Raw genomic sequence first — 12240 nt, forward strand, 5'->3', positions numbered from 1 at the left:
TATATTTAGGATAGTCAGATCTTCTCGTTGAATTGATCCCGTTATTGTTATGTAATGGCTTTCTTTTTCTCTTTTGATCTTTGTTGGTTTAAAGTCTGTTTTATCAGAGACTAGGATTGCAACCCCTGCCTTTTTTTGTTTTCCATTTGCTTGGTAGATCTTCCTCCATCCCTTTATTTTGAGCCTATGTTTGACTCTGCACGTGAGATGGGTCTCCTGAATACGGCACACTGATGGGTGTTGACTCTTTATCCAATTTGCCAGTCTGTGTCTTTTAATTGGAGCATTTAGCCCATTTACATTTAAGGTTAATATTGTTATGTGTGAATTTGATCCTGTCATTATGATGTTAGCTGGTTATTTTGCTCGTTAGTTGATGCAGTTTCTTCCTAGCATCAATGGTCTTTACAATTTCGCATGTTTTTGCAGTGGCTGGTACCGGTTGTTCCTTTCCATGTTCAGTGCTTCCTTCAGGAGCTCTTGTAGGGCAGGCATGGTGGTGACAAAATCTCAGCCTTTGCTTGTCTGTAAAGGATTTTATTTCTCCTTCACTTATGAAGCTTAGTTTGGCTGGATATGAAATTCTGGGTTGAAAATTCTTTTCTTTAAGAATGTTGATTACTGTAGCCTTGTAGTATAGTTTGAAGTCAGGTAGCATGATGCCTTCAGCTTTGTTCTTTTGGCTCAGGATTGACTTGGCGATGTGGGCTCTTTTTTGGTTCCATATGAACTTTAAAGTAGTTTTTTCCAATTCTGTGAAGAAAGTCATTGGTAGCTTGATGGGGATGGCATTGAATCTAGAAATTACTTTGGGCAGTATGGCCATTTTCACGATATTGATTCTTCCAACCCATGAGCATGGAATGTTCTGGGTATATACCCAAAGGACTATAAATCATGCTGCTATAAAGACACATGCACACGTATGTTTATTGCGGCACTATTCACAATAGCAAAGAGTTGGAACCAACCCAAATGTCCAACAACGATAGACTGGATTAAGAAAATGTGGCACATATACACCATGGAATACTATGCAGCCATAAAAATGATGAGTTCATGTCCTTTGTAGGGACATGGATGAATCTGGAGACCATCATTCTCAGTAAACTATCGCAAGGACAAAAAACCAAACACCACATGTTCTCACTCACAGGTGGGAACTGAACAATGAGAACTCATGGACACAGGAAGGGAAACATCACACTCCAGGGACTGTTGTGGGGTGGGGGGGAGGGGGGAGGGACAGCATTAGGAGATATACCTAATGCTAAATGATGAGTCAATGGGTGCAGCAAAACAACATGGCACATGGATACATATGTAACAAACCTGCACATTGTGCACATGTAACCTAAAACCTAAAGTATAATAATAAAAAAATAAAAAATAAAAAATAAAAAAAATAAAATAAAATAAAAAAAGAATGTTGAATATTGGCCCCCACTCTCTTCTGGCTTGTAGAGTTTCTGCCGAGAGATCCGCTGTTAGTCTGGTGGGCTTTCCTTTGTGGGTAACCCGACCTTTCTCTCTGGCTGCCCTTAACATTTTTTCCTTCATTTCAACTTTGGTGAGTCTTACAATTATTTGTCTTGGAGTTGCTCTTCTTGAGGAGTATCTTTGTGGTGTGTCTGTATTTCCTGAATTTGAATGTTGGCCTGCCTTGCTAGGTTGGGTAAGTTCTCCTGGATAGTATCCTGCAGAGTGTTTTCCATCTTGGTCCCATTCTCCCTGTCACTTTCAGGTACACCAATCAGACGTAGATCTGGTCTTTTCACATAGTCCCATATTTCTTGGAGGCTTTGTTCGTTTCTTTTTACTCTTTTTTCTCTAAACTTCTCTTCTCACTTCATTTCATTCATTTGATCTTCAATCACTGATACCCTTTCTTCCAGCTGATCAAATCGGCTACTGAAGCTTGTGCATTTGTCATGTAGTTCTCGTGCCATGGTTTTCTGCTCCATCAGGTCATTTAAGGACTTCCCTACACTGGTTATTCTAGTTAGCCATTAGTCTAATCTTTTTTCAAGGCTTTTAGCTTCTTTGTGATGGGTTTGAACTTCTTCCTTTAGCTCGGAGAAGTTTGATCATCTGAAGCCTTCTTCTCTCAACTCGTCAAAGTCATTCTCCATCCAGCTTTGTTCCATTGCTGGCAAGGAGCTGGGTTCCTTTGGAGGGGGAGAGGTGCTCCGATTTTTAGAATTTTCAGTTTTTCTGCTCTGTTTTTTTCCCCATCTTTGTGGTTTTATCTACCTTTGGTCTTTGATGATGGTGACGTACATATGGGGTTTTGGTGTGGATGTTGTTTCTGTCTGTTAGTTTTCCTTGTAACAGTCAGGACCCTCAGCTGCAGGTCTGTTGGAGTTTGCTGGAGGTCCACTCCAGACGCTGTTTGCCTGGGTATCAGCAGTGGAGGCTGTAGAACAGCAAATATTGCTGAACAGCAAATGTTGCTGCCTGATCGTTCCTCTGGAAGTTTCATCTCAGAGGGGTACCCGGCCATCTGGGGTGTCAGTCTGCCCCTACTGGGGGGTGCCTTCCAGTTAGCCTACTTGGGGGTCAGGCACCCACTTCAGGAGGCAGTGTGTCCATTCTTAGATCTCCAGCTGCGTGCTCGGAGAACCACTACTCACTTCAAAGCTGTCAGACTGGGACATTTAAGTCTGCAGAGGTTTCTGCTGCCTTTTGTTCATCTATGCCCTGCCCCCAGAGGTGGAGTCTACAGAGGCAGGCAGGCCTCCTTGAGCTGTGGTGGGCTCCACCCAGTTCGAGCTTCCTGGCCGTTTTGTGTACCTACTTAAGCCTCAGCAATAGCAGGCACCCCTCCCCTAGCCTCGCTGCCACCTTGCAGATCGATCTCAGACTGCTGTGCTAGCAATGAGCAAGGCTCCATGGGCGTGGGTCCCTCCGAGTCAGGCGTGGGATATAATCTCTTGGTGTGCTGTATGCTAAGACCGTTGGATAAACGCCTTATTAGGGTGGGAGTGACCTGATTTTCCAGGTGCCATCTGTCACAGCTTCCCTTGGCTAGGAAAGGGAATTCCCTGACCCCTTGCGTTTCCCGGGTGAGGTGATCCCTCACCCTGCTATGGCTCATGCTCAGTGGGCTGCACCCACCTTCCGACAAGCCCCAGTGAGATGAACCCAGTACCTCAGTTGGAAATGCAGAAATCACCCATCTTCTGCATCGCTCACGCTGGGAGCTGTAGACTGGAGCTGTTCCTATTCAGTTATCTTGGAACCGCTCTCTTTATTAAGCATTTTAAGGAATTTTGAACATGGCTTTAGCTTGAATTTTTCAGTATGAATGAGATAGTCAATGCAAAAATGCTTTAATGTATAGTCGATGTTCCCTTTATAATTTTGGGAATATCAGTTCAATTCAACCTTGAATAATGTTTCATGTTGAAGCCATGAGAATTAAGAAGTGAACAATATTTCACTTAAAAATGAAACAAGTGAACAATGTTTCATTTAATAATTTCCATTTTATATGTGGATGAATAATTTTTATAATTTTATATATCAATAGAAATTAAACATTAAAAATGATAACAAACGTTTTCATTTATATATGACTCAGAAGGTATGATATCTCTTTAGAGTATCTTGTTTGTCATTATAAAATTATATGTTATATATTACAGAAACATGGAGTTTAAGAATATAAATCTGCTCTTACTATCTTTATATAAGCACTACAAATCATATCATTGGTCCTCAAACATAGGTGTTTAACTGAAGCCACTGTGGAAGTCTTTGGTGATTGAAGAGGCTGCCTTTAACATGCCTCAGGCTGGAAGTTTTTTTGTGTACTATGGAGCACTAGCATTCCAAACACTTGTGCAGGTGGTCATACAGATCCCACATGCTTTCTAAAGGAACTCTTTGGATTCTAGATATCCCCTCATAGATGCCATTGCATCTAAGCAGGGGAGATAAGTCAGACTCTTGTGGAATGACGTATTTTGGCTTCTGCCGTGTTTCTCTACTTTTTCCCTGCTTTACATAACTGAATTTAATGACTCGCCAAGAGTCAGACCTGACAGAAGCAGAGGCTGGTTGGCAGCCTTCGACCTGCCACGTGCTTGGGCATTGAATTAAGCCATGGGCTGCAGGCCTGGGATCTGTCAGCCTTGCCCCTGCATCTGTTTCCCTGCCTTGAGGCCTTCTATGACCATTTAGATCAAGAGAACCATTTATCAGGGGCCAGCCGAGTCCTCCACTCATTACTCATGTGCTGTACCAGTTCAGGGACTTTTGCCTAGATCTTTCACTCTGCACTGTTGTTCCTAGTTATTCTGCAGGGACACTGTCTTGGCTTCTTGCACAAGGGCCTTTACTTCTCTGGGGTTTAGTATTGTGAGCTGGACTTTTAATGAGGTTGAAACAAAAACATGACTTCACCACAACCATTTTTGAATATTCAACAACATAGTGTGATGCTGTTGTTCATTGGGATGATCAACATTTCTAATATAATACGATATGTAATACATTTCTTTTAGAATTGAATACATTGTTTCTGAAAAACTGGACTTTTACTTTTCATGCCACCTATCCAGTTTCTCTGTGTTAGTGTCTGGGAGGGAAATAACTAATTTAATATTCAATTTTAATATTTATATTAGCCAATTGTTTACTAAAGTTATATCCCCTCTTATTGTATTTTTAAAATACATTTTATTCTGTATACTTAAGTTATACAACATAATGTCATGAGATACACATATAGTTAAAATGATTATTTTAGTGAAATAAATTAATGCATCCATTATTTTCATAATATAGTTACCCATAACATAGTTACCCATTTTTCCTCCTGTGGCAAGAGCAACTATAATCTACTCACTTAGCAAAAACCGAGAATGTAATACGCTATTATCAATTGTAATCTTCGTGTTATACATTAGATCTTTAGAGTTATTCATCCTGCATATCTGCTACTTTGGATCCTTTGACTAGATTTCCTCATTTTAAAAATTGTGGTCCTCCTGTCATGTGAGACTTTTTTTTTTTTTTTTTTTTGATAGAGTCTCACTCTGTCACCCATGCTGAAATGCAATAGTATGAACACAGCTCACTGAAGCCTCGACTTCCCAGGTTCAAACAATCGTCCTGCTTCAGCCTCCTGTGTAGCTGGGACCACAGACGTACGTCACCACACCTGGCTATTTTTTTTAAATTTTTTGTAGGGACGAGGTCTCACTTTGTTGTCCAGGCTGGTCTCGAACTCCTGGGCTCAAGCAGTCCTCTTGCCTTGGCCTCCCAAAGTGCTGGGATTACAAATGTGAGCCACTGCATCTGGCTCATGTGAAACTTCTATTGTGAACTAAATGCTTTTCAGAATCCTGTAACTTCTGATCTTTTACTGTAATTAATGTTGCACTCTCTACTATGTATATTTAAGTTTCAAATATTGTTGGCTACTGTAAAGGGAATATTATTAACTGCATGCTACATATTTCCAAGTCTAAATTTGTGCATAACAGAAGAGTTATTATATATTAGATATAATTTTTTACAGAGTATAAATTTAATATGTACTAAATAGGACAGCTGTATTACATTTTTAAGGACTATGAATATTATGTCTCAAATGATATTTTTTACTACATAACTTATGTCCACTGAATTTTCAGTGTATTTAGGTTAGTGTGAACAAATTAGGGCTGAATTGTAATATATAGTTTGGGTATTGCAGTGGCAGCTGTTCACATATTTACACTTTTGCTTGAGAGCTGTGTAATTTACTAGGCTTTGACAGTTGATTTAACTGTCTATTTAACCTTTTGCAGATTCATGAGATATTTGATTGTCAAGAATGTATGAAGAAATTTATTTCAGCTAATCAGCTAAAACGTCATATGATCACCCACTCAGGTAAACTATATACATTTTTGGTTATAGTGATATCATTACAAAATAATTACATTGTCACTTTTTATAAACTCTAAGAGTAGTAATCAGGGGCCTTAGCTATGAATTCTACTTTGGACATTTACTAGTCATGTGATTCTGAACAAGTTATTTAATTCTCTAGACCTCAGTTTATTTACAGAGCAAAGGTGCTGAGAGTAAATGATATTGAAGATCTTCAGAATCACCATGTAATTTGTCACTTACTCCTCCTTGAGCCTCAGTTTCTTTATTCTTCATTTGTGAAATGGGATACTGGTGCCTACCCTTCAAATTAGCTGCGAAGATTAAATGAGATCATTTAGGTACTGTGCTAGCATAGTGTCTGACATTTAGTAGATATTCAAAAATTGTAATTCTTGCATTTCTAGATACTTTTACATTCTAGCTAAGTTACTAATAAATGTTAGTAAGAAGTCTATAAATACATTTTGAGTATGTAAGTTTTTAAAGCAGTAGTTTCATTTAAGCAAGTCTTAGGAATAGGTCTGTTTTACTAATGCAGATTAAAAAAATCAGCTCTGAAAATAATTTTTACTTTATGGAGTCTCTAGAGTTTAAGATATCTAATTTGAGGCGATTGAAGTTGGAATGTTTTTGAATATGCACGTTGTTGATACATATGAATATTTTAGTAAATTAAAATCAGATCCAAACCTGTTATCTTTTAGGTATGCTTTATTTGATACATATTATATATTTTTTATTTAGGTGTCAATGTTATATGGATATTGCATAAATATGGATTTTACATACCAATGTAAATATCTGGTTCCTGCTGAGCATTGGAAGCTCTGCCTCCATGAGGCCTTTGTGGCCCTGGGGGGAGGCAGCTCTGTTCTTTACCTCCATCCCTGTCAGGTCACTTTCTGCATTTGGGGCCCTGACCCTGATTTAAACTGTCACATATCAGCATGGTTTTCATCTGGAAATAGGATTCCTTCCTTGAATGTAAACCTTTTCTTTATATCTAAGCTACTTTAAAAATTCAAAATATGTCAGTAAGAGAACAAGCTCATACTTCATTTAGGAGTAGACACATTTATGTGTCTATTTTGTGGATGGTAGATGTTTTTTAGTTGTTTGACCATCCTTTAGTTTTCTTACCATAAGAAGTAATATAAGGTAAGGGTGTTTTCTCTTTTATCCTTTACCTTTATATAGATATGAGATTGTCTCCACTCATTTTTTTTAATAGAAAAACGACCCTATAACTGCGAGATTTGTAATAAGTCTTTCAAGAGGCTTGATCAAGTGGGTGCTCACAAAGTAATACACAGCGAAGACAAACCTTACAAATGCAAACTTTGTGGAAAGGGATTTGCCCACAGAAATGTTTACAAGAATCATAAGAAGGTAAAAGCTTATTAATATTATTATTATTTTTTATGAATTTGCTGCTGTGATTTTCAATTTTTATCTTTTGATGAAGCTTTTGTACATCTGGGGCCTACTGTACATAATGCAACAACTAGAGAAGATCACTCACCTGGGCCACAACCCCTCACAGCCTCCTTCCTGTCTTCCATTCTCTTTTGAAACTGTCCTTATAAGCAGACTGCCTAGTTTTTCTTAACACCGCTATTAGATTAATTTTATGGGGTTTACTAATTGCGAAGTCTTTATTCTCTTCCTTCTTTCCATAAACTTTGATGTTTTTATTTACATTAGCTTTTTGAAATTCTCTTCATCCTTGGGATCCTTGTAGTTTGCTCTGCTAGGTCTTCTGCCAATTTCTCTGAACATTTTTGACTTCCTTTCCCCTCAGGAGGTTATTCTGGATCCTTTGCCTGTGAACCTCTTCTGTGTTCTCTCTCCTTAAGAAATGTCAACTACATCCATGACTTCTGCTATCAACGCCATACTGATGAATTCCAAATGATTTATTTTCTTTAATCCCAAGTTTCAGACTCACATTTATAACTGGGCATCTTTTCGACATAATGAATTCAGCATGCCCCAGAATGGTTTTTTCATTCTCTTTGCCAAAGATAGCTTCTCTTTTGGAGTTTCCTCTTTCTCTTAATGACAAAAGCGTGTAATTATCCTAGTCTCTTTATTCAGTATTGGTCCCTTTATAAAATTAGAAGCCAAATATAAAGACTCTACCCTTCACATTATCTCATCACTTTCACAGTCATCCCTTCCTTTACCATTCCAACATCCTGATTATTTCTCCTCTGGATTCCTTTAATACTCATCTAATTAGGCTTATCACTTCCTGCTGCAATCCATCCTACGAGGCAAATCATCCCAAAACATCACTCTGGTATATCACTCTCATACTCTAATATTAAAAGTAGATTGCCAGTGCCTACATATGTAATAGTATGTACACCTTCACCTGTCATTCAGAGTTCTCTACGTCATGACCTCAGCCTACTTCTCCAGCTTTTTATCCTTTTATCTGCATTAACCATATCTAAAACAACTAAATATTTGCCTTCCTTCTGTGTGACCTCTCTACCTTCCTCTTTCTCTTCAAGTTATTAATATAATGTCCTAGTTTCTTCTGTTGATTTTGGTTTACATTTCTTATACTTTACCTTTGCTCAAGTTCTTGTTTCAGAATGTGTCATGTAGATAATACATCATGCTTGAATTGAATTCAGGAAATTTGTCCAAAGATATTCAACATCTTAGAAATGCATGTAAAAACATTTTTGTGAAATACAAAATACTTGCTTATTGATTTTAGTTGATCTATTATAGCATGCTGTTAAATAACATGTATATGATATTTTAAAAATAATTTGTTATTTTTCAGTTATTATACTCTATGGGGATTATAATTATTATAATATTTATGGGATACTTCCAAAGACTTCATTTTATCTCTTTTGAAATCATTTAAAAATTATGATACCAATTTCAACTTTAGCCCAAAAATAGAAAGAAAAAGGCAGATTTACCAAAGAATAAACAGCGTTGATTATAGTGTCTTAAATTGTCTTTGCCTAATTTCTTCCTTACTGTTTACCTCAAGCATTGTACATTCGGGGCAGGACTGCATTCATTACTGCTGCTTTGGAATTACATGACTGTAAAAAATTATCTGGCTAGTTCCTGTTTAGTCTCTGGAACCCTCTTATTCCTTTCTTTGATGAAACTGATCTATCCGCATTTATGAGTTTTTCACAGTTTGGCTCATGTTATATGCCATATGGGAATTTGGCACAGGATCTTTGCACCATCTCTCATACTTTAAGCCATAAATCATATAAAAGTAATAATGATGTATTGGGAAGCATAGAAACAATGATGCCTGTAATTTCCAAACTGGAAAGCACATTCAATCCTTCTGCACTAGACAAGTGTATTCCTTACTGTGTTATGATCCTAGCATATATTTGGCATTGTTACATGAAAATACCTGAAATATTCTCCAAGAATCATGTAAAAACAGAAGATAAACCTTTTCTTCCATCATAATCATTAGTGGCTATTTGGGAAACATAAAAGTAAGGATATTCCACAGAAATCAGAAAAAAACGTTAAAAGTCAGTGTGATCTTTATCTTTTAGTATGCTCAAGGGTTATTACTTTAAATTAATTAATTATTCTTTTGTTTTTTGAGAATATAATGTATACATTTTTATTATACTTATTTGAGTTATTTTGGGTTGGTTCTTTCTTAACATTTAGACTTGCTTGAAAAATGGAATATTATTTTTCATTGTGAGTATGATAGCGTATACAGAAATTTTATTTATTTTTATTTTTTGAAATAGAGTCTCACTCTGTCACTCAGGCTGGAGTGCAGTGGCGCAATCTTGGCTCACTGCAATCTCTGCCTCCCAGGTTCAAGTGATTCTTGTGTCTCAGCCTTCCAAGTAGCTGGGACTACAGGCGTGTGCCACCATGCCTGGCTAATTTTTGTATTTTTAATAGAGACAGAGTTTCACCCTATTGGCCAGGCTGGTCTAGAACTCCTGACCTCAAGCAATCTGCCTGCTTCGGCCTCCCGAAGTGCTGGGATTACAGGCGAGAGCCACAGTGCCTGGCCAGCATATAGAGAAATTTTGAAGGGGTGGTTTTTATTTTGAAAATTTAGTTACTCATTTATTTCATCATCTTTCCAGTTATGTGGGTTCAATAGGTTACCTTTTCTTCTTCATTTTTTCTGACAATCATTTGATCTGAATTACAGTTGTATTTTAGGATCTAGCTAAAAAATCTCATTTATCTCAATTCACATATACTTTGATTCTTTAAATCAAAATTGAACCAGCGTTTCAGAGCCAGAGGAGACAGAAACCGTTCAATTATTCTTCACCCTCCATTGTGTTCCCTGTCATATATAATGCAAAGCAAAATTTGGGTAAGTTGTACAGTGCTTCCCTCCTCCTGCTGTAGGATACATGTTTAGATGTACTGAACCATCTTGGATCCTAGAGCTGGCACTACTTACTTGATGACGGAAGTGAGTATGGAGGGGTTTTGCCCTCATGAAGTCACAAACAAGCTCCTAGGGGACAGGTGTGTGTCTATTCAAAAAAAGGATCTTTTTTCCTGACCCTTTACTTAGCCTTCCAGAGATGAAACTTTAGAGGCTTATGAGGAAATCTAGTCACAACTTCTCCTGGAATAATTCCACTGGGCCTTAATGTCTCATCAAGTCTTTTTCAAATTCTGGGCCATGACTGCTGTGTAGGTCTTGAAATCAATTTACTGAGTGATGACTGGCCATTAAAAAATAGAATAGAAGGCTGGGTGTGGTGGCTCATGCCTTTAATCCCAGCACTTTGGGAGGACGAAGTGGGTGGATCCACTGAGGTCCGGAGTTCGAGACCAGCCTGGCCAACATGGCGAAATGCCATGTCTACTAAAAATACAAAAAAATTAGCCAGGTGTCGTGATGCATGCTTGTAGTCCCAGCTACTCAGGAGGCTGAGGCAGGAGAATCACTTGAATCCGGGAGGTGGAGGTTGCAGTGAGCCAAGACTGTGCTACTGCACTCCAGCCTAAACGACAGAGCGAAACTCCGTCTTTAAAAAAAAAAAAAAATGAATAGAAAATATAAAGGGTCATTCAATAAAATAATACATGTGTTTGTGTGTGCTTGTGTGTGTGCTTGTGTGTGTGTTTGTGTGTGTGTGTGTCTGTGTGTGTGTGTGTTAAATTTTGGAGTCAGAATTATTTATTTGGTCATAGTCAAGCAATTTAAAAGGCAATACAGTTCACTCTTTGCCTGGTATAAATTTTATTAGACCTTAAAGAAAGTAACAAGTTTCTCTCTAAAAATATCATGGATTAGAATCTAAAACCAAACATATGGTGTAAATTTAACATAGTAAAAAAAAAAGTTCTTGAAAATTTCCTGGAAAGATGTCATCTTGAAGACTGAGTGATGTTCACTCAACAGTTAGAGCACAGCCACTCTTTCCTTTAGCTTTTGCATCAGATTACTCTTCAGTGATGCTGCAGGAGAGGTAGTACCCATTCATTTAAGGTGTTGCTATATTGTACAAAATCACCTATCTTTGTATGCTAGAAGCACATTCACAATGAGCTGCGCACATTATGAGGGACATGCAGGATTTGAATCTGACAGAAGGAACCACAGATACAGGTCATTATCTAAAGTTTATTTAGCTAATGGCAAATTGCTTGCCTTATTTTAATTGTTCTTTTTCTTAAGTGGATGATGAGATAGCAATGTACAATTTAAAACAATATTTTTTACTTATATTTTTTCTTTATTGAAGCATAACGACAAGTGAAATTTGTATGTTTATGGTGTACAATGTAATGTTTATATATATATACACACACATTGTGAGATGATTACCACCTAATTAATGTATTCATTACTCACACATGTTATCTTTTTTGTAGTTAAAATATCCAAAATCTACTCTGTTAATTTTAAGTGCTCTCACTACAGAAAAAGGATAAGCATGTGAAATAATGGATATGTTAATTAGCTTGATTTAGCCATTTCACTAAACATTATGTCATACACCATGTAGATACAATTTTTATTTGTCAATTAAAATAAATAAATACAATGAAGAAGATCTACTTTCTTAGCAATCTTCAAGTATACAATACATTATTACTAAATGTAGCCACAATGCTATACTACAGTGGTCCCCAACTTTCTTGATGCCAGGACCAGTGTTGGGTGGGGGATGGTTTCAGAATGATTCAAGTGCATTATATTTATTATGCACTTTATTTCTATTATTGTTACATTGTAAAATGTAATGAAATAATTATACAACTCACCATAATGTAGAATCAGTGGGAGCCCTCAGCTTGTTTTCCTGGAACTAGATGGTCCCATCTAGGGATGATGAGAGACAGTGACAGATCATC

General features: G+C 37.3%; 1 protein-coding gene across 5 annotated transcripts in view; it reads left to right on the forward strand.

The window, feature by feature from the left end:
* The window catches only part of PRDM5 (PR/SET domain 5), a 224831-nt gene that overhangs the window by 118449 nt on the left and 94142 nt on the right, over positions 1-12240 (forward strand). For all 5 annotated transcript variants that reach the window (XR_008657098.2, XM_055274694.2, XM_055274695.2 and 2 more), the window contains 2 exons: positions 5799-5883; positions 7118-7275. Coding sequence is in view for 4 of the 5 variants with exons in the window: in XM_055274694.2 (XP_055130669.1) it covers positions 5799-5883; positions 7118-7275 (243 nt within the window). In the remaining variant the exon portion in view is untranslated. The remainder of the gene's footprint in view (positions 1-5798; positions 5884-7117; positions 7276-12240) is intronic.

This window comes from Symphalangus syndactylus, chromosome 4, assembly GCF_028878055.3.
Source record: "Symphalangus syndactylus isolate Jambi chromosome 4, NHGRI_mSymSyn1-v2.1_pri, whole genome shotgun sequence".
NCBI classification, from domain to species: Eukaryota; Metazoa; Chordata; class Mammalia; order Primates; family Hylobatidae; genus Symphalangus; species Symphalangus syndactylus.